This window comes from Syngnathoides biaculeatus, chromosome 16 (genome assembly GCF_019802595.1).
Source record: "Syngnathoides biaculeatus isolate LvHL_M chromosome 16, ASM1980259v1, whole genome shotgun sequence".
NCBI lineage: Eukaryota > Metazoa > Chordata > Actinopteri > Syngnathiformes > Syngnathidae > Syngnathoides > Syngnathoides biaculeatus.
The window spans coordinates 22,299,215-22,323,109 of record NC_084655.1 but is presented as its reverse complement, the minus strand read 5'-3'; the positions used below and the strand labels follow the sequence as shown (position 1 = coordinate 22,323,109).

At 44.2% G+C, this 23,895-nt stretch overlaps 1 protein-coding gene across 3 annotated transcripts in view; it reads left to right on the top strand.

Annotated features, from left to right (window-relative positions):
• Positions 1 to 21,246, top strand: part of cyth1a (cytohesin 1a) — a 42,580-nt gene extending 21,334 nt beyond the window's left edge. For 2 of the 3 annotated variants that reach the window (XM_061845359.1, XM_061845358.1), the window contains exons 2-13: positions 1,689 to 1,771; positions 3,983 to 4,047; positions 6,077 to 6,143; positions 6,212 to 6,330; positions 7,015 to 7,095; positions 8,311 to 8,423; positions 9,703 to 9,851; positions 9,928 to 10,040; positions 18,246 to 18,324; positions 18,395 to 18,463; positions 18,929 to 19,083; positions 20,342 to 21,246. In XM_061845359.1, coding sequence (XP_061701343.1) covers positions 1,689 to 1,771; positions 3,983 to 4,047; positions 6,077 to 6,143; positions 6,212 to 6,330; positions 7,015 to 7,095; positions 8,311 to 8,423; positions 9,703 to 9,851; positions 9,928 to 10,040; positions 18,246 to 18,324; positions 18,395 to 18,463; positions 18,929 to 19,083; positions 20,342 to 20,420 — 1,172 coding nt within the window. In that variant the 3' untranslated portion in view covers positions 20,421 to 21,246. The remainder of the gene's footprint in view (positions 1 to 1,688; positions 1,772 to 3,982; positions 4,048 to 6,076; positions 6,144 to 6,211; positions 6,331 to 7,014; positions 7,096 to 8,310; positions 8,424 to 9,702; positions 9,852 to 9,927; positions 10,041 to 18,245; positions 18,325 to 18,394; positions 18,464 to 18,928; positions 19,084 to 20,341) is intronic. The other variant, XM_061845356.1, reaches the window with a different exon arrangement.
• Positions 21,247 to 23,895: the final 2,649 nt, after the last annotated feature.

Here is a 23,895-nt window from a genome sequence, read left to right as displayed (position 1 = left end):
GTAACCCGGCTGAAGACACACTTGTCGGTTTGCAGGTAAACCTAAGTTCCAATCTTAATGACGCTCATGTTTTTACATTTTTGCGTATCATGGTACCAGAGTTTACTTTCTGAATTTCTAACATTGTCTCAGGTGTTGAGCTTAAGTATCTTTTATTGAGAGGCGGTCCCTACTTTAGGTCACTTCTGGAGGGAGCATAACTGAGTGATCCTGTGAGCAGTCTGAATCCTAATTGCCTTCTTTTCCAAGGAAAGTCCTTCTGCGATCAGGGTGGAAATGAGACGTCTGCCTTTTCGGCCAGCTTGGCGACCAGCGCGGGCATTAGCGGACTGTGGCGCTGCGGGAGACCCGTCTAGGATTTGTTTCTCACTTGACCTGTCACCTCCCGGCCTCTCGCTAGCAACTGCTTTAACTGACCCTGGACTTCGATGTCTGAAACTGTACTCCTGTGCCTCTTACGTAACAGATGTAGTCCATACGATATACTGTAGACCACATCGAATGATACTTCTGTTTGCGCTCGGCTAACAATCAAGAAATGCTTTTGGGAAGAGCGCCGACACGTGGGGGGTCTTCTCTCTATCTGGATGAGAACAGTTCTTCTGTCACGTTGCTGTAACGGTGTTATGCATTCGTTCCACCGTCGCCGCTTGCCCGTCTTGCCTTCCTCCCTCTCTTTCTCCCACTTTCTGATGACAACCCTCTTTTCATCGGGCCGGGCCGGCCGGGCCAGACGCTGGCTGACTAACAGCCAAGTGGTGACTCTCAGACAAGAAGGGAAACGAGCAGCTCTCAGCATTTAATTTAGGTGGATGGTTTCCTGCCCGCGGTGCCGCTCGTGTTCTGGGAAATGACACACACTTGGTACCGACCTGGATGAGGGCTCCTTTTGTCCTGCTGCAGTTCGGACCTTGAGAGCGGTTTCCATGGATACTCGGCATTAAGTGCGAGAGCCGTCAATCACCAGTCAACTTTTTTGGCAATTTACAATCTTCAATTGTGGTATATTGGAATTTTTAGCTGCCTGGAAATCAGGAAATTATTCTATGCTACAACATAAGTAAACCAGGTGAAGCCTGTAAGATTAGAAGGATATTAATATATAATACTGTATATTAAAACTATACTTCTAATGACAGCAAGAATACGTGTTGGTTTGCACAATTTTCTACCATGGAGTGCTGAGCTTTGATTTTGGGTATTGAGATATGTACCGGGTGGTACGGTGGACGACTGGTTAGCACATCTTCCTCACAGTTCAGAGGATCCGGGTTCAAATCCGGCCTTACCTGTGTGGACTTTGCATGTTCCCCTCGTGCCTGCGTCTTTTTTCCTCCAGGTACTCGATTTCTTCCCACATCCCAAAAACATGCTTGGTAGGTTAATTGAGGACTCTAAATAAAAAAACAATTTTTCATTTTTTTTCAGCTTTGCTGAAGGACAATATAATCTGTTCAGAACTACTTCCATTATGATGCGAACTTTAACATCACATGAAAGGTATCTAATTTATACTCTGAAATGAATTTTACTAACAACACCGTGATATGAAGAACGTTGATGGAGTCTTGTGTGCTTTTTCTGTGTCTATGCCTCCGGGATTTGCCTCTTGGTGCTGGTTAATTAGGCGATTGAAAAAGGACAAAGCAATTTTATTTTTGGTTCTAATCTCTCTCGTTTCTTCCCAGTGCCAGACGACCTCACCCCGGAGGAGCAGCAGGAACTGGAGAACATCCGCCGGCGCAAGCAGGAGCTGCTGGAGGACATTCAGGTAGAGCCCAGTCAAAGAAGTACTGCGGAACCTCAAAAGCCACGAGCTATCCGGGTTGTACCATTTGGGACAACGGGACAAGCCGAAAAGAAAGTATCGCATGCAACAACTATACATGCTCAACACTGTTTATACATACGAGCGCTTGATTAAAATCGGCAACATGTATATTTGTTTCTTTTGGCATTTGCCAAGGAACTATTAACAAAACTGTTATTTTGACTTTAATATGCTGTCCCTTACAAAAAAAAACGATTTGTATCATTGTCCTACCTCTGTGGTTGAGTGTTTGAATTTCGCCCTGCAAAACAATGTCAAAATATTTGCTTTACCACGCCTTAGTGTTTCCCCCACTTCTTCGACAAATTCCCCCTGCCGCACATTTCAACCCGAGCGGAATGTCGGGTATTTCCTACCCAGATCTCATTTTCCCAGCAAAACATTTGGGCCAGCGGTTGAGCCGTTCAAACGAACATCTCTATTTGACGTGGTCTCTCGACGTGGAGCGGTTCCAAGTGTGTCTAATGTGAAGCATATGGATGAAATATGCTCAGTCCATTGCGGTAAAGGCAGTTGACACAGAGGGCTGACAGGTTGTTCTGCCCTACGTCCAGATGTCCCCGCGGGAGAATTGACTTCCGACCGTCCTCGCAGACAAACGCCGCACGCCGACAGTCGCACTTTAACGATCCTTGAGCGGCATCGCTGGCCGAAAACACGCCTCCGTCCCCCTCCCCTCTACGCACGCCGACCGCTCTCAGCCCCTTGTCGACTCCCACGCGCTTCTCCGCTGGCCCCGCGGGTCAAGGCCTCCCGTGCGCACCCAACCGTTGTTTGCGGAGGCCGGCATCTGAGGAATGCGTCGGGATTGCGCAGCTCTTGACGACACAGATGTTGTCTTTGTGGAGTGGCCTATAGTTAAATGGCAGTGCATGAGAAATGGATTGGAATCGAGGCACTTTTGTCTTTTTTTTTTTTTTTTTTTGACTTTGTAACTCAATACAGGACTTTACTATAAACCCGTGTAAAAATGTTTTAGACTTTTTTAGCCACAATGATTTTCAGTCTTCTGCTGCACGATTCTTGTACAGGGAGTCCCCGGTTAAGACGGTCTCGACCTAAGACGTCGCGACTTTATAACGCCCGTCCCACGTCCGCCATTTTGTCTGGCTAATGCTTGTCCGTGTTTGTGCGCCGGGAGTATCTTTGCATTTTTCACCCTCCTTTTTAGACATTTTGCCCCAAAGAAGGAAGCTGTGTCTTTTAGCAATGCTTCTGCAGCCAAACGAAAATCCATGAACATGGAAACGAAGCTCAAGATCATAAAAACATTGGCGAAAGGACAGACACCAACACCACCAAGGCTTCAGTCGCTTGACCGTGGTGACAATTATTAAATACAAAGCCTGTATTTTAGCGCGTGTGAAGTGTTCCGTTCCTATGTCGGGTACAATGATCACAAAACAAGGTTCTTTGATACTTGTCGAGATGGAGAGGATTGAGGACCAACCAGGTTCCTTCGCAATAGCTAAGCACAGCCTCCCCTTCTTCTTCTTCTTCTCCATCCACCTCTCAGCAGTAATGCTAAGTACGTCATCTTGTTTATTTAATTGTATTTGTTTTTTGAAAAAAGTATTTTGATGTAAATTCTGATTTTAATGGTGGAATCCGACTTAAGTTGAAATTCGAGTTAAGTTGCTACTATAGGAATGGATCTGTTGTAACCCGAGGACTTTCTGCATTTCGCGAAATAACCAATGAAAAGGTGGTTTAGAACAAGCGGTGTCATCTGCCACCAGAACTGTCCCCCAAAACTGGAATTTGTTTTGGAGGCCTGTGATGGCCGTGACAGTCAATCAGATCACCAAGTGAACCGTCTCACGTAGTGAATGTTGAGATTTGAGCAGATGGTGGTGGAGTTCTACACAAATGACGGGAAATGCCCGACCAAGACTTTTTCTGTTTGACATCGCGCTCACCTCGTGCTTGACTCCAGTGAGGAAAGCTGCCTCCAAGGCCGAGAGAGTCACCGAATGCCAACCGCACTTTAATCCACTTTGATGCTCTGCGACACCGCTTGTAGTAGGGTTAAGCCAGAATCCTCTCAACACTAATTCACTTTGAAATAAGGCTGCCCCCAAATTCTTATTCCATGGCATGTAATGGCGACGTCAAAAATTGAATGTAAATGCTGCTGCTTTTCTTCCGCAGAGGCTGAAGGATGAGATAGCAGAGGTCACTAACGAGATTGAGAACCTGGGTTCCACCGAGGAGAGGTGAGACAACGCTGAGAAAATCCCCAATTTATCAGCTTTTGCTTTTTTTTTTTTTTTATAGAACCGAGCATAGGTAGGTCATTGGTGCAGCTCTGTCGTTTCTCACACTGCATTCCACGATCACAAATGTCGTTACGTACGATCAGTGGAAAAAGGGCTAATCATTGCCGACCAACCCCATGCCAACCGACGTCAAACAGTTTCTTGTATGTTGACCAAATTGACTTTTTTTCCCTTTCATTCACCGTAATTCCCGGCCTACAGCGCGCACCTGGTTACCAGCCTCACAGAGTACATTTGTAAAGGAAATACCATTTGGTACATACATACGCCGCGGCTGTGTAAAAGCCGCAAGTGCCCACATTGGAAAACGACATATTTACAAAGACGGTACACAGAAAGTTTAACACTAACGCCGTGTTAATGCTAGTGCTAGCGCCGCGCTAACGGGAGTGGTAACGATAGCGCTAACGCTAGTGTTGCACTAATGCTAATAGGGCTGGTGAAAATAAAACTTACAGGTAAATATCACTGAGACACGCCAGTAACACAGCAGCAACACGCTAACACCAGCGCAGCGCTAACAGGACCAGTAAAAATCACTTCCTCAGCACATATATTCCACCGCTCTCATTCTTACCTTTTCCACTCGAGTGCCCCCTTGTGGCCGTTCGAAAAAAATGCACAAATTAGCCGCATCACCGCATGAACCACTGGGTCGAAAGCGTGTGGAAAAAAAGTCGCGGCTTGTAGGCTGGAAATGACGGTACTTGTCAAATTAAACTTTTAATTATTGATAGTTGTCTATTCTGAAGACGCCTCCCAAAATGACTGCTTTGAAGAGACTTTAAATGTTTTATTGGGCGCATCCCATCACACCCCACATGATGGGAGGCCTCCTTGAATAATGCAGCGGCCCAAGCAGACTGCACCATCCCGAGGGAAACGAAGCGCCGGAGTTCGACTACATCAACGGCAGATAAATCATGGCGCACTTTGGCTTTCCTCCTAAACCCATTAAGAGTTGCATCTCATTGATGCGATTGCGACGTCTCATCACGGCGACACGACGTGGTCATGTTTGTACCTTGCCTGCTGTGGTTTTACTTTAAGTATGTGAGTAGCGGACGAAAGCCAAAGGAATCCCAGCAGGAGATTGCGAAGGAGGCTTGGGGGTGTCACCGCGGCAACGGTGGACCCTACAAAACCCACTTTGACCCCGTGCACGGCTCCGGGCCAGAGAAAGGACTTCTTCCCATAAGCGGGATTAGTCGGGGCTTTGAGGGTCGAGGGGACCGGTGAGCGGGAAATATCATTTTGTAATGCGATTTATTAGTCACGTTGGATAAATGACTCATCCGTTTGCTTGAATGAATCATAGATCCAGATTGGAGGTGACAAGAAATTTATTTGAGCAAAATGTTTGCATTAAGAGATCATCCAGAGGCAAAATTGGATAATTTATTTTCAATACACGACCTGTCATCCTCTTTGTTTTATATTTAGTTTGACACTGAACTGCATTCTGTGCTGGACTGGACTCTTCCCCTAAAATTCCATTCGCTAGTCACATCGACACTCACAAATGACTTCCAAAGCAGAATCGAATGGTTACACTTGCAATAAATTTTGCTCATGCAGAAGACCGATAAATGCTGACGCCATCGATGGCTGGCATTCTGGCGCTGTGAGGACGAAATCTGACTCCATTGCTACTCTCGTTGAAGTCACGTTGGCCAGCACGACCGATTCTGAAGACCCTGGCAAGATTAGATTGACATCGCAACAGATACTATCTGAAATCTGATTGGACCGAAAAACAAAAAACAAAATCTCACATCGATATGCGCTGGAAGCAGAACCCGTCCTCGAGCCCATAGTCTGTTGGGATATTCTTCAATTCACCCGAGGAGTGAATTTCAAAGTTGATAGATGTACGTTATTATGTCAAGGTTCTTAATGCCAAACTTCATTTTTTTTTTCCCGTCTTCACAATTAACAGCAGTTCACTGTTTTCCCCTTTTCCCAGGAAAACCATGCAAAGGAACAAACAGGTGGCCATGGGCCGTAAGAAATTCAACATGGATCCCAAAAAGGTAGATGAACGGTTTCCGTGATACGTCAGAGGCACTTTTTTTTTACGTTAATTTCATCAATTTTCCAGGGAATTCAGTTCCTCATCGAGAACGACCTGCTGAAGAACACCAGCGACGACATCGCTCAGTTCCTTTGTAAGGGGGAGGGCCTGAACAAAACTGCCATTGGCGATTACCTTGGGGAAAGGTAAGGACAGACGCACATAGTTTCACGTTCATAACTGCACACTTTACATCATGCTCACTTTCATCGTGCCGCGGGGGCACGCTCATCCTTTTTAGCAGTCCCGCTTTTAGACAATGTCTCCGCCTCGCTCGTCGCCATCTGCTTTCAATTGTCTTAGTCACTCCTAAGTAACGCGCTCAAGACGCACTTCGCATCATTTAAGGGAAATTCAAGGTTGGACTCCACCATCGAGCACTCACGAAAGGCAGTCCTCGGAAATGACGCCGAGCACCGTTTTGGTATGCGGGGGATTACGGGTCAGACGGTCACGCATTAAGGATGGGGTCTGTTTTTTTCTTCCCTTCTCTCCGCTGGCTTCTAGCCGATTGGATCGGTCTCGGGTCCGCTGGGAACGATGCGGAGTCGGCTCACGTGGCAGATCGTTGAGTCTGGATAGCGTACGGGTTACGGGAGGATGTCATCACCCAGATGAGGCGATGGGTGAATTAGTCAAGGGGCGAGCCTCTTGTCACTCCACCTGACGGGAGCGCATTCCCTTTACGACCGGCACGTCTTCTCTCTGGCTCAAAAGCCCTCAACAGTCATTAGCCTAAATCTTTTCTCTCGTCTTTAACTCTTATCATGTGGCCTTTAGCTCATATATTCAATGATTTTTTTTATTTTTTTTTCATTTGTGTCTTCCAGGGATGAATTCAACATCCAGGTCCTCCACGCTTTTGTTGAGCTTCATGAATTCACAGACCTCAACCTTGTTCAGGCCTTGAGGTAAGATCATGGCTGCGTCACATCTGAAATAGAGGAGAGGAACTTGCGGCCCTCATAAAAGAAAAGAAGTTCTAAAAGTTAAAAAAAAGCCCCTAAAAGAACATTTTCATCAAATAAAACATATTCACTGGCTCCAAATAATGAAATAAGTTCTCCCACTTAGATATCATGGAGGGGTCTGAAATTTTCATCGTAGGTGCACGTCCGCTGTGAGAGAGATAATCTAAAAAGAAAAATGCAAAAATCCCAATGTATGATTTTTTTTTTTTTAATGATTTATTTGTGATACAGCTGCAAATAAGTATTTCAACACCTGAGAAAAAGAACGTTAATAATTGTTACAGTAGCCTTTGTTTGCAATTACAGAGGTCAAACGTTTCCTGTAGTTGTTCACCAGGTTTGCACACACTGCAGGAGAGATTTTGGCCCACTCCTCCACGCAGATCTTCTCTAGATCAGACGGGTTTCTGGGCTGTCGCTGAGAAACACGGAGTTTCAGCTCCCTTCAAAGATTTTCTATTGGGTTTAGGTCTGGAGACCTTGATATGCTTCTTCCGGAGCCACTCCTTGGTTTTCCTGGCTTTGTGCTTCGGGTCATCGTCGTGTTGAAAAGTCCAGCCACGGCCCATCTTCAATCCTCTGACTGTGGGAAAGAGGTTGTTCGCCAAAATCTCACAATACATGGCCACGGTCATCCTCTCCTTAATACAGTGCGCAGTCGTCCTGTCCCGTGTGCAGAAAAACACCCCCAAAGCATGATGCTACCACCCCCGTGCTTCACAGTAGGGACGGTGTTCTTGGGATGGAACTCATCATTCGTTCGGTTAGTGGAATTATGGCCAAAAAGTTCCATTTTGGTCTCATCTGACAACAAAACCTTCTCCCATGACTCCTCAGTATCATCCAAATGGTCACTGGCAAACTTAAGACAGGCCTTGACATGTGCCGGTTTAAGCAGGGGAACCTTCCGCGTCGTGCATGATTTCAAATCGTGACGTCTTAGTGTATTACCAACAGTCACCTTGGAAACGGTGGTCCCAGCTCTTTTCAGGTCGCTGACCATTGAAACTTGCAATATAGCAGGGTGTTCAAATACTCATTTTCTTCACTGCATTATGATCATTATGGGTGCTTTGAAGCGATTGTGTAAACGGCTACATGCGATAGCCCACCACCCTCCCGAGCGCATCCTGACCGTGACGTTTGTCCTCACAGACAGTTCCTGTGGAGTTTCCGGCTACCGGGAGAAGCCCAGAAGATCGACCGCATGATGGAATCCTTCGCTCAGCGCTACTGCCAATGCAACCCCGGTGTTTTCCAGTCCACAGGTGCCAGCTAGGAACCCTTTGAGTTCAGCTCCCTCATCACGGTTGACTTTTTCATATCTGCTGTAATTGCAGTGTCGGCGGGCCTAATGGCGTGCTGAGCTACTTTACTTTCTTCAGCAGACACAAAGTCTGCCGAGGTTTTCTTTTGGTTTAGGCGTTGCCGGCCTTTTGGGAATAATGCGCGTAGATGAGCGGCTCTATCGTGGATGTAGATGGATGTGCAATAATGCATGGCGGCTGCTTAAGAGCCCCGCACGACAGCTAAAGTGCTGCTTCGTCAGCCGCGTGCTTCAGCTTTCAATAGCGCACACGCGCATACACGCACAGCATAATTTGCTGATGTCCTTCCTCATACATCTCTTAATAATATTCAGACTTTGTAGAAATGTCACAATATCAAAATTCTGACGACCTGCATAAAGTAACTTGATACAGATAATGAAACAATATATGAAAAACTATAACATTAGCAAAAGTAGTGGAATCCATCCATCCATTTTCTTAGCCACTTATCCTCACAAGTGTCACGGGGAGTGCTGGAGCCTATCTCAGTTGTCAACGGGCAGGAGGCGGGGTACACCCTGAACTGGTTGCCGGCCAATCGCAAGGCACCTTGAGACAAACGGCTGCGCTCACAATCACACCTAGGGGCAATTTAGAGTGTCCAATTAATGTTGCATGTTTTTTTGGGGGGGGGATGCGGGAGGAAACCGGAGTGCCCGGAGGAAACCCACACAGGCACTTGGGTTTGAACCCAGGTGCTCAGAACTGTGAGGCCAACGCTTTCCATCTGAGTCACCGTGCCGCTAGTGGAATTCATAAAGTTACTCATCCAAAGTATTGAAGGGCAGTATGGAAAATGATATCATGTGGACATATCAGTGACTGTTTTTATCCCCAGTTCTGGTGAAGTCTCGCCTCTATGCTTTTTTGCTTTTTGTTTGTTCCCTAACGGCAAACAATCTTCCACAGCTGCCTTAGTTATTGTCTCTCCGCACTTGTGGTACATTTATTCTGCCCGCTACATTCTTGTCCAGCTTTTGTTCTAACTTTAAATATTTTAGAGGAGTTAGTGATAAACATCTCAAAGCCAGCAAACGTAGCCTATTTTTTCCAAACTGTGCAGAGATACCAGGACTAAAAATAAGTTGGTTTCATTGTTGATGGCGAGGTATCACTGTAATTTTTCCAAGTACCGATACTCCATGCAACCCTCAACATGCGCGTAGTGAACGGAAACTCTGGGCGAAAAACTCCAGTTCTGCCACTTGTATTGCAGACACCTGTTACATCCTGTCATTTGCCATCATCATGCTCAACACCAGCCTTCACAACCCCAACGTGAAGGACAAGCCCACCGTGGAACGCTTCATCTCCATGAACCGGGGGATCAACGAGGGAGGGGACCTACCCGAAGACCTGCTCAGGGCAAGTTCGATCAGGCCCGGGGCCCGCTCCGTCCGATTTCACGCCCCTCTGCTGACCGCGTCTTTCTGCCATGCAGAATCTGTACGAGAGCATCAAGAATGAGCCTTTTAAGATTCCAGAAGACGACGGCAACGACCTCACGCACACCTTCTTCAACCCGGACAGGGAAGGCTGGTTGCTAAAACTTGGTGGGTAAAAATTCATTCGTACTCATACTCGCTGAAAACTATCATTAGTCAGTATGCTATATTGACAGATCACATTTGTCAAATCTTCCTCATATAAAAATGAGGTCAACAACCTTTGACTGTGTGTGAGTGTGTGTTTGTGTGGGGGGGGGGGGGTCGTACTGACAATGAAGACTTTCATGAATTATGAATGTGGCCCAAAGGTCAGACCACCATACATGGAGGTTTATAAATGTTTGAAGACGTACACATACGTTGACATACGCACGGGAAAGGAAAGCAGTGAAGTGTGCATAGCGTGTATAAATATGAACATACTCGTAGTAGTGAAAGTCGACCTGTGTTTTTTTTTTTGTTTTGTTTTTTCTTTACACCATTCGAAACTGTTCGCAGGTGTTTTAGTAAAAGGTCTGTGACATCCTTGAGTCAAACTACAAACACAAGGAGTGGGGGGAAAAAAAATGCCAAAACCACTAATCAAAAAACAGATTTGGAATAATAGTCCACCTTTTCCCCTAATTTCGCTGGGATAAGCTCCCGCACTCCAGTGACCCTCGTGGGGATAAGCGGCTTGGAAACTGGAAGGAAAAAATGGATGGAATCAAAACTGCTCAAAAGTGTTATTGGAGTATCTGCGTAGACAAAAGGAGCTTTGAGCTTCTTTAAAAAAATATAAGAAGGAAAATGTTGACGGTAACCATAGAGGAGCTCATTACTGATGACAAACTTGTCAGGAAAAGTCTACTTGAACATCGGAATATTGTCGGTTAATCAAAGGCAATTTTAAACGGTGGCAGTCCAGTGCCCCCCCCCCCCCCCAAAAAAAAAAAAAAAACATATATGTATGTATGTGGGTGGGACAGTGGATCAGCTGGTAAAGCGTTGGCTTCACAGTTGTGAGGACCCGGGTTTGATCCCAGCCCCGCCAGTGTGGAGTTTGCATGTTCTCCCCGTGCCTGCGTGGGTTTTCTCCAGGCACTCCGGTTTCCTCCCACATCCCAAAAACACGCAACATTAATTGGGCACTCAAAATTGCCCGTAGGTGTGATTGCGAGTGCGGCTGTTTCTCTCGATGTGCCCCGCGATTGGCTGGCGACCAGTTCAGGGTGCGCCCCGCCTCCTGCCCGTCGACAGCTGGGATAGGCTCCAGCACTCCCCGCGATCCTTGTGAGGATAAGCGACTAAGAAAATGGATGGATGGATATATGTATATATGTGTGTGTGTGTGTGTGTGTGTGTGCATATGCCTCTAAGATGTGCTTATTTCACCATGGTAAAAAAAAAAAAATTCTCCAAAAGTGTCTATTTTGACAAAAGTGCGCCACAGACACGTTACTAAGACACCCGGGAACCGTTTGAAAATGTTCACCAAATTCAGTTTATTTGCGATGGACACAAAAGCGCACGTCTGTGGCTTTGTGGAGTTCCTCGTGTTCCGCAGGTCGTCAGACGACGTCTGAAAAGCACAGCGGTCGGTTGATTCCTCAACACCATCCTCCTCTATTGACTCCTGCTTGTAGCGATTCACTCTGATTTGTAAATAGTCAGTCTTATCGATCACCGCCGACGCGGACCTCGAGAGTCTTCAGCTAGCGATCTTTCAAACAATTTTGAAAATCAAGGTGGTGGATCAAATGAGGGCCCATATGGAGCCAAGCCAAGCGGTTGTGTAATGCTTTTCGGTGTGCACAGCTCCCCCGTGTGGTGGACTGAAAGTGCGACACCGGAACGCAGTGCATTCGATCCCGATATGGACGACATTGTGGTGCAATAATTCCTTCTCATTTATTTCATTTGCTGATTATTTTTTCCCCCCCTTTTTCCTCTTCGTTTGTTTGTTCCCATGATTTTGGCTGTTGTCTTTCCTACCTCAGGAGGTATGTACAAATGAAACAAAACAAACAAACAAACAAAAAAAAAAAAAAACCAAGCAAGAAAAGACCATGCTCCGTGTCTCTCAGCTCTCCGGTGCTTTTGGTGGTGCGCCATTGTCGCTTTTCGTTCTCCTCCGACGTCCGGCTGGGTTTTTCCGTGTCTGGGGTTATTTTTGTTTCTCCTCCATCGACGCATTTCAACTTCAGATGTTTGTCTGTTCCGCGTTGGTGGTTTTTATTTGTGTGTCCTCTCATCTTTTTTATTTTGAGGGTGGTCGGCTGCCACCCCCGTGGGCTCCTTTGGCTTTCCGACCTCTCCCGCTGAGGTCTTGTGATGGTCACTATCTTTTTCATGTGGGTTTCGTTTCACCCAGAAAGCTGCATTCTTCCCTTTCCCCTTCCAATGCAGTAGCCACATAAAGACACACTGGTTGGCTCTGTTTGTGCACGTGGAAAGGGAATACTGCAGCTTTTCAACCATGTGGCTCTCCTCTCTGCTATTCAGTGGATCAGATGGGTGGGTGGGTGTGCTCCTTGAGCGGCGAGAGCGGTGCTGGCAGCAGAATGTTTACCAGGGTTTCGATTATAACATTTATTGCTACTGGATACCATTTGTACATTTACAGTGGAATCTCTAATGTTGTACACAATTTAATTCTCCGTATATTCCGGATTATAAGGCGCACCTTCAATGAATGGCCTATTTTAAAACGTTCATATATAAGGCGCACCTTCAATGAATGGACTATTTCAAAAATGTTTTCATATATAAGGCGCACCGCATTATAAGACGCATCTTCAATGAATGGCCCATTTTAAAACATTGTTCATATATAAGGTGCACCTTCAATGAATGGCCTATTTTAAAACTTTTTTTCATATATAAGGCGCACCAAATTATAAGACACATCTTTATTGAATGGCCTATCTAAAAACTTTTTTTAAATATATAAGGCGCACCTTCAATGAATGGCTTATTTCCAAACTTTTTTCATATATAAGGCGCACCTTCATTGAATGGCATATTTCAAAACTTTTTTCATATATTAGGCACACCCCATTATAAGGCACACCTTCAATGAATGGCACATTTTAAAAGCTTTCATATATAAGGCGCACCGCATTATGGGGCGCACCTTCAATGAATGGCCTATTTTAAAACTTTTTTCCCATATATAAGACGCACCGCATTATAAGGCGCACCTTCATTGAATGGCATATTTCAAAACTTTTTTCATATATTAGGCACACCCCATTATAAGGCACACCTTCAATGAATGGCACATTTTAAAAGCTTTCATATATAAGGCGCACCGCATTATAAGGCGCACCTTCAATGAATGGCCTATTTTAAAACTTTTTTCCCATATATAAGACGCACCGCATTATAAGGCGCACCCTCAATGAATGGCCCATTTTAAAACTTTTTTCATATATAAGACGCACCGCATTATAAGGCGCACCTTCAATGAATGGCCTATTTTAAAACTTTTTTCCCATATATAAGACGCACCGCATTATAAGGCGCACCTTCATTGAATGGCATATTTCAAAACTTTTTTCATATATTAGGCACACCCCATTATAAGGCACACCTTCAATGAATGGCACATTTTAAAAGCTTTCATATATAAGGCGCACCGCATTATGGGGCGCACCTTCAATGAATGGCCTATTTTAAAACTTTTTTCCCCATATATAAGACGCACCGCATTATAAGGCGCACCTTCATTGAATGGCATATTTCAAAACTTTTTTCATATATTAGGCACACCCCATTATAAGGCACACTTTCAATGAATGGCACATTTTAAAAGCTTTCATATATAAGGCGCACCGCATTATAAGGCGCACCTTCAATGAATGGCCTATTTTAAAACTTTTTCCCCATATATAAGACGCACCGCATTATAAGGCGCACTTTCAATGAATGGCACATTTTAAAAGCTTTCATATATAAGGCGCACCGCATTATAAGGCGCACCTTCAATGAATGGCCTATTTTAAAACTTTTTCCCCATATATAAGACGCACCGCATTATAAGGCGCACCTTCAATGAATGGCCCATTTTAAAACTTTTTTCATATATTAGGCACACCCCATTATAAGGCACACCTTCAATGAATGGCACATTTTAAAAGCTTTCATATATAAGGCGCACCGCATTATGGGGCGCACCTTCAATGAATGGGCTATTTTAAAACTTTTTCCCCATATATAGACGCACCGCATTATAAGGCGCACTTCATTGAATGGCATATTTCAAAACTTTTTTCATATATTAGGCACACCCCATTATAAGGCGCACCTTCAATGAATGGCACATTTTAAAAGCTTTCATATATAAGGCGCACTGCATTATAAGGCGCACCTTCAATGAATGGCCCATTTTAAAACTTTTTTCATATATAAGACGCACCGCATTATAAGGCGCATAGAATCGATGCTACAGTAGAGGTTTGGGTTACGTTATGCATCCCATTAGACGGAGCTGCACTAAAGGCTTAATATTGATCCATATATAAGGCGCTCCGGATCGTAAGGCGCACCATCGGCTTTTGAGAAAATTAAAGGCTTTTAGTTGCGCCTTATCGTGTGGTAAAATACGGTATATGCCACATCGTTTGTTCCAAACTGCCACATTCATAAATAATACGCAATTGTGAGCAGAAGTTGAGCACTGTGATCTTAGTATGCAAACAGTACCAGACAATAATGCTGGACAAGGAGGGGCAATAAACGTCGATACACACTTTACCATTGTCATGTTGACTGGAACATAAACCATGAAATGAAATGTAAATTGGGTAAAACGACATACATTTAACACTTTACCTTTTGTCAACGAGTAACAAGCAGTTAGCGCCTGAAGCTAACCCACTAGTCTATTCTAAAAATAAAGGCTCTCATCTATTATACCCTTAATTTTTACTAGAGGAAATAATATATTTCTGTTAGGGTGTTTTTTTTTTTTTTTTTAATTAAAACTCCAGTTTGACTATCAGTTGTAATATACGGGTATCATTGTTTAATATCGTGATAATCATAAAGACCTTCGTTTAATAGACCTGACCTTTTCCTGGCTAGCGGAAGAATAGCGGAAGAAGCTAACATGGCGGCTTACAATGTCATTAGGTACTTGCCAATCGCTTCAAATTAAAGTTGTTTATTCACAAAAACCTGATTAACGACTTGAGCTTGAGATTCCGTCAAGTTGACTTAAAAATAAAAAAAGCAAAACTTGGAGAAACCTACCAAATAGAACCGGAAAATGTGTTAGGTGTGGATTAACAGATGCGTGTATTATGATAGAATGTGTCCATTAAAGCTATATTTTCCTCAAATCTTCAAATTTGACGAGCTTTAAACATTGAGGTTCCACTGTAATGACACAAAATCGACGTCACAAACACGGTCTCAAAACTCTGAACCTGTGCCCGCCCAACATCTGGCCCCCGCCGCCCTCCCCCTCCGTTGGCAACGACGCGCCGGGACCTCTGCCCGGCTGTTCTTGCACCGGAGGACGTCGTGTCTTCTTTGTCGGAGTGGCACGGAACCCCCGGCCCCCAAAACGGTCTTCGTTGAGCCGATCTGAGGGTCCCCGAGCCACATTCAGCTCTGTGTTGCTCCTTTGTTTCCAAGACGACGGTGAGGGTAAAGGCATGTGTGCGTAATTCAGGGGTAGGCAAATGGCGGAGCTGAAGGCCCAGTCAATTTTTTTTTTTTTTCTTTGTCGAAAAACATTTACAATAATATTAGCATTTTTAATTTTAAGCAATTGTATATGTTTGTTTCTGATTAAACTTTAATACTGATTTTTGTTTCTCTGCTACCCCAAAAACATTAATGGATCTGTGTGGCGTTTTGTATTTTTAATAATTGAAAAAAGACCAAACTTTTTTTTTTTTTAAAATAATGCTAGAAAATGGGATGGAATATTGGAAAGTCCCGAAAAAAATTGAACAATCAGCAAAAACATTTCACGTGACATTTCTGCCCGCATTTTTTGTTTCTTGGGTCAGTTATCAAATTTTAGCCACCATATTGTTGGACAAAAACAGCGAAGTGGATCCAATAAATGAGAATATTATTAGAGAACAGAACAGGCTGTATGTGGCCGGCCTGCCGTACTTTTGCCCCCCCCCCCCCCCCGCCCTAGTTGATAGTCGGACGTTTGACCTGCCGCGATGCCTTGTCATACGCAGATATGACGGAATATCATATACGGCCGCAACGGCTGCATATGATGATGAAAAGCGTGTGTCTCGCTACGCGTAACCCGAGAACGCTCTTTCCTCTCTCGTTTGTCAGCTAACACGGTGGCGGGCGGGATCACGTCGTCTAGACTCCGACTGACTTTCTGGTTAACAAATTCCCCAACAGGAAATTGGAGGCTTCAGAGCGGCAGAACATGGTCGCGGGCCGAGGGGGAGGCTGCCATCTGCCCAGGCGGGTCGGGTTTCCCCCGCACAGGAAACGAGGTTGACAAAGCGGGGGTCAGGTTAGGCGGGCCGAGGTGAAAGGTCACGTTAGGGGATCATTGAAGGTCGGGTTAATCAAAGCGCTCGCCGGGCGTGGAAAGGGAAAGAAACACCTGAGGGTGAAAAGTTTCCAAAGCAAGGAAAACGTTTCATGGCACAAAATGCCGGGGGGAGAAAAATTAATTTCCAGATGGGTGAAAATTGAGTTTAAAACTAACCTCTGTGATAATATTGCATTTTTTTTATATACCATTCTGAAATGAAAGGCCTAGACCAAAGAGATGCTCACCCTCATTATCACCTCCATTTTTTTTTTTTTATCAGGAAATAAAATCTCATATTCTGATCGGGCTTGGTTTTCACACCCGTTTCTTTTGATCTGTAGTAATATTCTGCTTACGCTGTATAATACTCTTTTAAAAATAAATCCTTTCCACTAATATATAGATTTTCTTGGCAGGATTTATAAACAAATTGTTAAACTGATTTCTTTGTAATGTTCCACAAAGTTTATCGTTAAAAAAAAAACTCCTTTCCAATAAATAAATAAAACCCCTGATATCAAAGTGTAATATACATTTACACATACATTTTAATTTTCTTCTTATAAAAAACAAAAGATTCTCCCCTTTTACTTCCATTCTGGTTATGATCGCTATACACCTGTTTCTCATGATCAGTACTAATATTCTGGTTACATTGTATTATACTCTTTTAAAAAAATAAAGCCTTTCCTCTAATTGATATATTTTCTTGGCAGGATTTATAAAAAATAATGTGTTAAACTGATTTCTTTGTCATGTTCCTCTAAGGTTATCATTTAAAAAATAAAATAAAACAAAACCCTCCTCTCCAAGAAATAAATAAATCCTCTATCAAAGTGTAATATATATTTACACATACATTTCAATTTTCTTCTTAAAGAACAAAAGATTCTCCCATTTTTCTGTCATTCTGGTTATGGTTGCTATAACCCCCCCCCCCCCTCCAACCGCCTGTGATTGATCTCAATTGTAATATACTGTACTTATACCAACATTAATAGCAATCTTTAAAAAAAATAAATCAATGAAAGGCCTCTGCCAAATTCATACCTCCCGTCTCATTGAAGGAAATCTTTTCTAATCATTAAATAAAATGAGTTGTTTTCGTGTTATGTTTGTTTGAACTGTACAGTCTCACTTGATTTGAAATATGCTGTTTGCATTATTTAATATCATTCTTTAAAAAAAAAAAAAAAAAAAGCGACACCTCACCTCGAATAGTTGCCTTTATGGTTCAATAAAAACAGCTGGCCAGTGCGCAGAAATCCACGATTTATGGATCGGTTTCCGATGACGTCGCGGCAATCCCAGGATTGCCTTTTTCCGACGACGTCATAACTCTTAGACCGATCGGATAAATTAACGATAGGAAAAAAAAAAAAACTTCACGCTTCACCCATCACCTGTGTTCTCTGACATCTGTGACACACAAGATGGCGGCCGCCGCAAGGCATGACGGGTAATTGGAAACCTATATAATATAATATTCAACTGCAGTCATTACGAGGGTTTTTTTTTTTTGTGGGTCAGGTGAGGCCGGTTGCCAGTTTTCAGTCAGCTCGTAAAAGCGGGTCTTCGCCGCCCTCCATCTTACCTGAGCTGGGGTGGCGGCGCCGAGCGCTCGGCGGGAGGACGAAGCACGCCGCCCGGGGGGGGGGGGGGGGGGGCTCGTCGGGAACTTCCATTTGTCTGTCTGCTCACGTCTGTCCGCCTTGCGTGTTGCTAGAGTCGGCGCTTCGCCTTTTGCTTTCTCTTTCCTCCTCCTCGCCCTCGCCGAGCGTCTCTGATGGCTTCCGCTCGCTCCGCAGGAGGCCGCGTAAAGACCTGGAAGAGGAGGTGGTTCATCCTAACAGACAACTGCCTGTACTACTTCGAGTACACCACGGTGAGTAGCGCTCGGCGTCGGCACGCGTCCGGAGATGCCTTGCTCACGGGGCTCGTCTTTGCGTGTTCAGGACAAGGAGCCGCGAGGGATCATCCCGCTGGAGAACCTGAGCATCAGAGACGTGGAGGACAAGAAGCCCGTAAGCACAGCGCCCCCTTCTGCCTCGTATTCTCATTGCACAGACAACACCAGCACAACTTTTGCCACTGTACCATACGTACCGACTAATGATTTTACCCTGGCAGAAGCAGATACTAACTACTTTTACTTCCTGGTCTGGAACTTGCAAGCTTCTGCCATGATTTTTAGTACAGAGGTAAAAGTTCATGCGGGATGGAAACCTCTAAACACTTTTTAGGTTTAGCCCCAAAAAATTCTACTTGCAGGTTGAAGTTCCTGTGGCACAAAAGACCCAAAACACTCAGGGTCCCCACGCCCCCCAAAAAGTTAATACTCATCTGGTAAATTTCCTAGATCTGCGATGATTTTTTTTTTTTTTTTTAAATACACAAGTCTCTGGATTCCTCTCCTTCACCAAAAACTCAGTTCTAAGGTTACTCGTCGTCGAATGTGGTTGTAACCTGCCGCCGCGCTTCCTCCGCAGAACTGCTTTGAGCTTTTCATCCCCGACAACAAGGACCAGGTGATCAAGGCGTGCAAGACGGAGGCCGACGGCCGCGTGGTGGAGGGCAACCACACCTTCTACCGCATCTCCGCCCCCACCATCGAGGAAAAAAACGAGTGGATGAACAGCATCAAGTGCGTTCTAAAAAGTTTCGGGGTCCGGGGGAAAAAGGCCTACGCTTAAATGCAATAGATGTCCTCAAGTTATAACTATTTCATACTTTGAGGGGGAGTGAAAACATAAAGGTAGAGTAAAAATGACAGCTGTATTGGGTTCCAAGCAAATGTACTTAAGTTAAATACAGCTGAACTGTACTTGAGAAATGTACAATCGAGCTCGTGCACGTGACGTCACCATTTTCACGGCGCCATATTGGCAGTCAAACAGAGCTGCTCTGCATTGTGGGCGACGTTGAACCAGAGGAGAATATTTAATAATGATAATACCCGAGACCTGTTGCGCTGTTGGTTGTCACGACAGACGAGATCATTCTGTGGAATACCAGCTGAAAAGACCGGAAAATATCGATCGGATTTCGGCAATTAAACGTGATGGATGGCGCCCAACCAAAATACGCACACGCCCGTGTAGCGATCGCTTCACTTCAGGTAGGAATTATTCTTCTCAATCTCAAATTACCAAGAAGTGTTTTTAATGCCAAGTTGGCTCATTTGAGAACAATGCATATTTTTAAAAAAATGTCTGTCGCAGACGTTTACACAGGTTAACGTGTGGCCGCAATCGCTTCCGTGTACGTTCCATGGAGACGACTCTGTCCATTTTTTTTTTCTTTTTCATTCATAGTTAATGAATGCGAGTTTGTGTACAACCACGGCTCATTTATTTAAATATTGGCATTTGTATCGAATACTTGCGGAAAAGATTGATGGATTCCGGCAAAGGTCAACGTGTCGCCGAACACGCTTCGGCGTTCACAAGCTGTCAAAACCGTCACTGTATGAGAATTATTCCTGATGAGAACAGATCCAGCAAGGAAGTATTTGTGTGTGTCCCGACTTTTCTACGCTTTCAAACTTTTCCGTGTAAATCTCGACTTACTCAGCAGATCCACGTGTAGATCCAGTTGTCCAAGACAAGCGGAATTGAATTAACAGTCCACTTTCTTATCGGCGAAAACATCGACTTCGGCATTTAAATATGGGTCCTTTAAGCAGAGTTGATCTCATTTTTCCACGTACGGTCGTTTATTTTCACCTTCTAAATTTCTTGACGGTATTGGAAAAGACTCTGGTCAACCGACTTAGCATTGAGAAATCTTAGCTTGACCGGCAATATGGCGACGTAAACAAAAGTGACGTGATTTTATGACGTAGGTGCACGAGCTCTACTACACTGTATGACTAATTGTGACGTTTGGGCTTGGTTCCGCAGAGCCGCCATCAGCAGGGATCCCTTTTACGAGATGCTGGCCGCCAGGAAGAAGAAGGTGTCGTCCATGAAGAGGCACTAAAGGAGCTGCTCCATGCTGGCCATGTTGCACTTGAGAGCAGAAAGGGAGGGCGGAGGGGGGGAGCTCGTAGCTTTTCCGGACTCGGCTGGCCAGGAAGCCGAGAGGCATGCGGGGGGTTCCAAGCTGCTCACTGCTTTCTTTAAAAAAACAACTCACAAAAAAAAAAAAAAGGAAACAAAACACTCTGTCATGCAGCCCCCCCCCCCCCCCTCCACCCGCCCCACCCAGCACATTAAACTCAGCAGGTCTGAACACGTGTGGCAACAAAGTACTTCTCATAAGGAAAAGAACATTTCGAAAAGGCTTCGACATGTCTGGATCAGACTTTTAACAGTTTGCCTCTTTTTGTTTTGCTTTGTAAAAAAAAAAAAAAAAACAGTTTCCCCTTGTTTTTGCGTTGACATGTGAAATGCTGCTGGTTAGCGATGGAAAAATCACTCCGGTATCCGAATAATAACTAAATATGGCACAAGTTGCGCATGGAAGCTTTAAGAGCCGGCGGTAGATGTTCAACTATGGCTTGTCTTGGTCTCAGGTTTACAACCCAAAGCACGTCTTTTTCATGATTACGAGTGCCTGATGTTTCTTTCTTCCACTTCCACTTCCACTCCTCTCGGTGCACTAACACGTTGAGAATTCAAAGAAAAACAAATCATATTGCTAGGCAGTATTGGCTTATTTATCGACTTGTGTTGTACATACTGAAATGTATAGTGAGTATTTTTGTTTTCAAGGTTTCTTTTAGTCTTTTTCATGCCGTCTTTTTGTTTAACTCTGTAAAAAATGTTACCGTTTAACAAGTTATAATTAAAAAAACGAAAAAATCTGTATAGAAAGTGTGTTTATTACTCTGTCCAGCAGAGGGCGGTATGCAACTAATAAGTGCAGCTATATAAAATTCTTGGAATGATCAATCTCAATCCCGTACAATACAAAGAGCACCTGTTGCATGTGCAGGGATAATAAAAATATATTAATACTTTTCTATACATTTAAAGACTAATTTGGCTAAAACAGCTGCCTATTTTTTTTAAAAACCTGATGCCAGTTCACTGCTTTTATTATTCTTTTGTACAGCTCCCAACACAGGCAGCGGGGCTACGAATAAAATATGAATAATCCCTGGAAAAGCAATCAATGGAAATGACTTTATTTCCTCCCCCCCCCCCCACCCGCTTTCAATGGAGTGAGCGTTCATGCAGCAAATATCAGGTGTGGGATGGATGCAGGGCATCGAAAAATTACGATCACGCGCAGCCTTGAATTTTAGTATGTGAGACGTTGATGATTGTGATGATGACGATTCTGTTGGTTGAATCGTTTCCTGTGCAGCTGCAGAAAGCGGTGACCTCCCGTGACTCCTCGTGAGCCGTTACTACCACCGGCAGACATGCTGGATACTTTTTTGTTATCACGATTTCTGTTGATGCTTTCACGGGAAAAGAGATTTGTCTGAAGAGCACTCCGATTTCCCCGTTCAAAGCCCGCAGTAAAATGACTTTTAGTGCTCTGCCACTGAAATGTGTCCGTCGCTACAAATGGGCTTGCTTCTACTTTGCCGCTTATCCTCACGAGGGCCGCGGGGAGCGCTGGAGCCCGTTCCAGCTGTCAACGGGCAGGAGGAGGGGTACACCCTGAATTGGTCGCCAGCCAAACGCAGGGCACATAGAGACAAACCGACGCACAATCACACCTAGGGGCAATTGAGAGTGTCCAATTAATGTTGCATGTGGGAGGAAACCGGAGTGCCCGAAGAAAAGCCACGCAGGCACAGGGAGAACATGCAAACTCCACACAGGCGGGGCCGGGATCGAACCCGGGTCCTCAGAACTGTGAGGCCAACGCTTTTCAGCTGATCCAACACGCTGCGCGTTTGAACTTTAAAGGTAGAATTTTTTAAAATGGCGAATTTGTTAACATTGAAAAGTTAAACTAAAATACAGCGATTGAAAATGTGATTTTTACAACATAATTTTTTCTGTGGCATTTTAAATTCCAATCCTGGTGGCTACATATTTACTTCCGTACATTGATCCCGAAATGGGCCTTTTCACTTTGGGGTGTACTCACTTTTGTTGCCGTGGTGTAAACATTAACGGCTGTGTGTCGGCTTTTTTCGAGGGGAAAGTATATCGCGGTTGCAGAAGCCGTATACCGAATACGATGTGTACACAATTTCTTTATTGTTTTTTTTGTATCCATCGTGCTGGTGTTTTACTCTGTTCGCGGTTGAAGGGTTAAATCCCGACCAATTCAGTCCCTATACGACGTACGTCTTGAGTTTGTCTTGGACTCTACCACGACTGCCCTTCGTCACCGATTCTATTCGGAACCTCGGTGGGGCCGAGGCATTGAGGGGGTTTCTTTTGGGGGCCTCAGTGTTACTTTTTTTTTCTCGGATCGGTACCGTACCGCGTCTGCGGTGATGTTTTGAGTAGCTTTGCCAGTTTAGACTAATACAACAAGTAATTACGCAGAGAGAGGTTACTATTTGCGGTTGCAGTTCCAGTAATTGTCTGGGCTGGGACTCGCGTGTCAAACAATGTACTATGTTTGATATTCCGGAATGCAGAAGCACCCCAAAAACAAAAAAACAAAACAACAGCAATTACTCCGGTTTCACCGAGTCAACTTTTGCACGTTACATAAGAAAAACTCGATGGCACAAAACGTCCCAGCGTTACTATTTTCAGGCTGCAGGAGAACAAAAGAGGACTTGAACGTTGAACACGACGTTCTCGACAATAGTGACATGATTAGCGTTTCAGTAAGCGAAGCGCCCCTTGTAGAAAACTGTTAAAGGGTGATTTTTTTTTTTTTTTTTTGAACGGGGGGATAGTCAAAGCCATCTGGCGGACCAATATAAAAAAAAAAAATTAAGGATTGTTATTGTTAAAGATGAATGTTGGGCCAAAATGGCATTTTACATGATTTTTTTTTTCTTTCTTAACGGAACAAATGAGTCAGATTTTATATCCCTTTCCAATTGTAGACGAAGCGTAACAATGTGACGAGAGTTCCCAAAACCGACCGTCTTTAACACTTCGAGTCTGGTCGGAATGTTCACTTCAGCTCAAGTACTACGCACACGTCTCGAAAAGCAGACGTGTTCCAGAGAAATGTGTGTGTACAAGTGACAGTAAAACAGCATAATAGCAGCGTTATTATTTAGCAACGCACTCACCCTTCTTTGATTGGTTAAGTTTCATTAAAAAAAAAAAATCAAAATTCCAAAGAGATTCTCCAAGTAGGAATGTCAAAATTACTATGAAATTTTTCAAATTGCATCACTCGCTCGAGAAAAAAAAAAAAAAACTCAACTGCAACGGGACAAATCATGCATTAACCATGAAAAGAGCGCTCATGCAGTTGAGCAATAAATTCTCATGAATTTATTCGCTGAGGAGGAAGCGTCCCACGGTTATTGGAAAATTCCACAAAGAAAAAGCCACACACAAAAGGTCCAGATAATGAA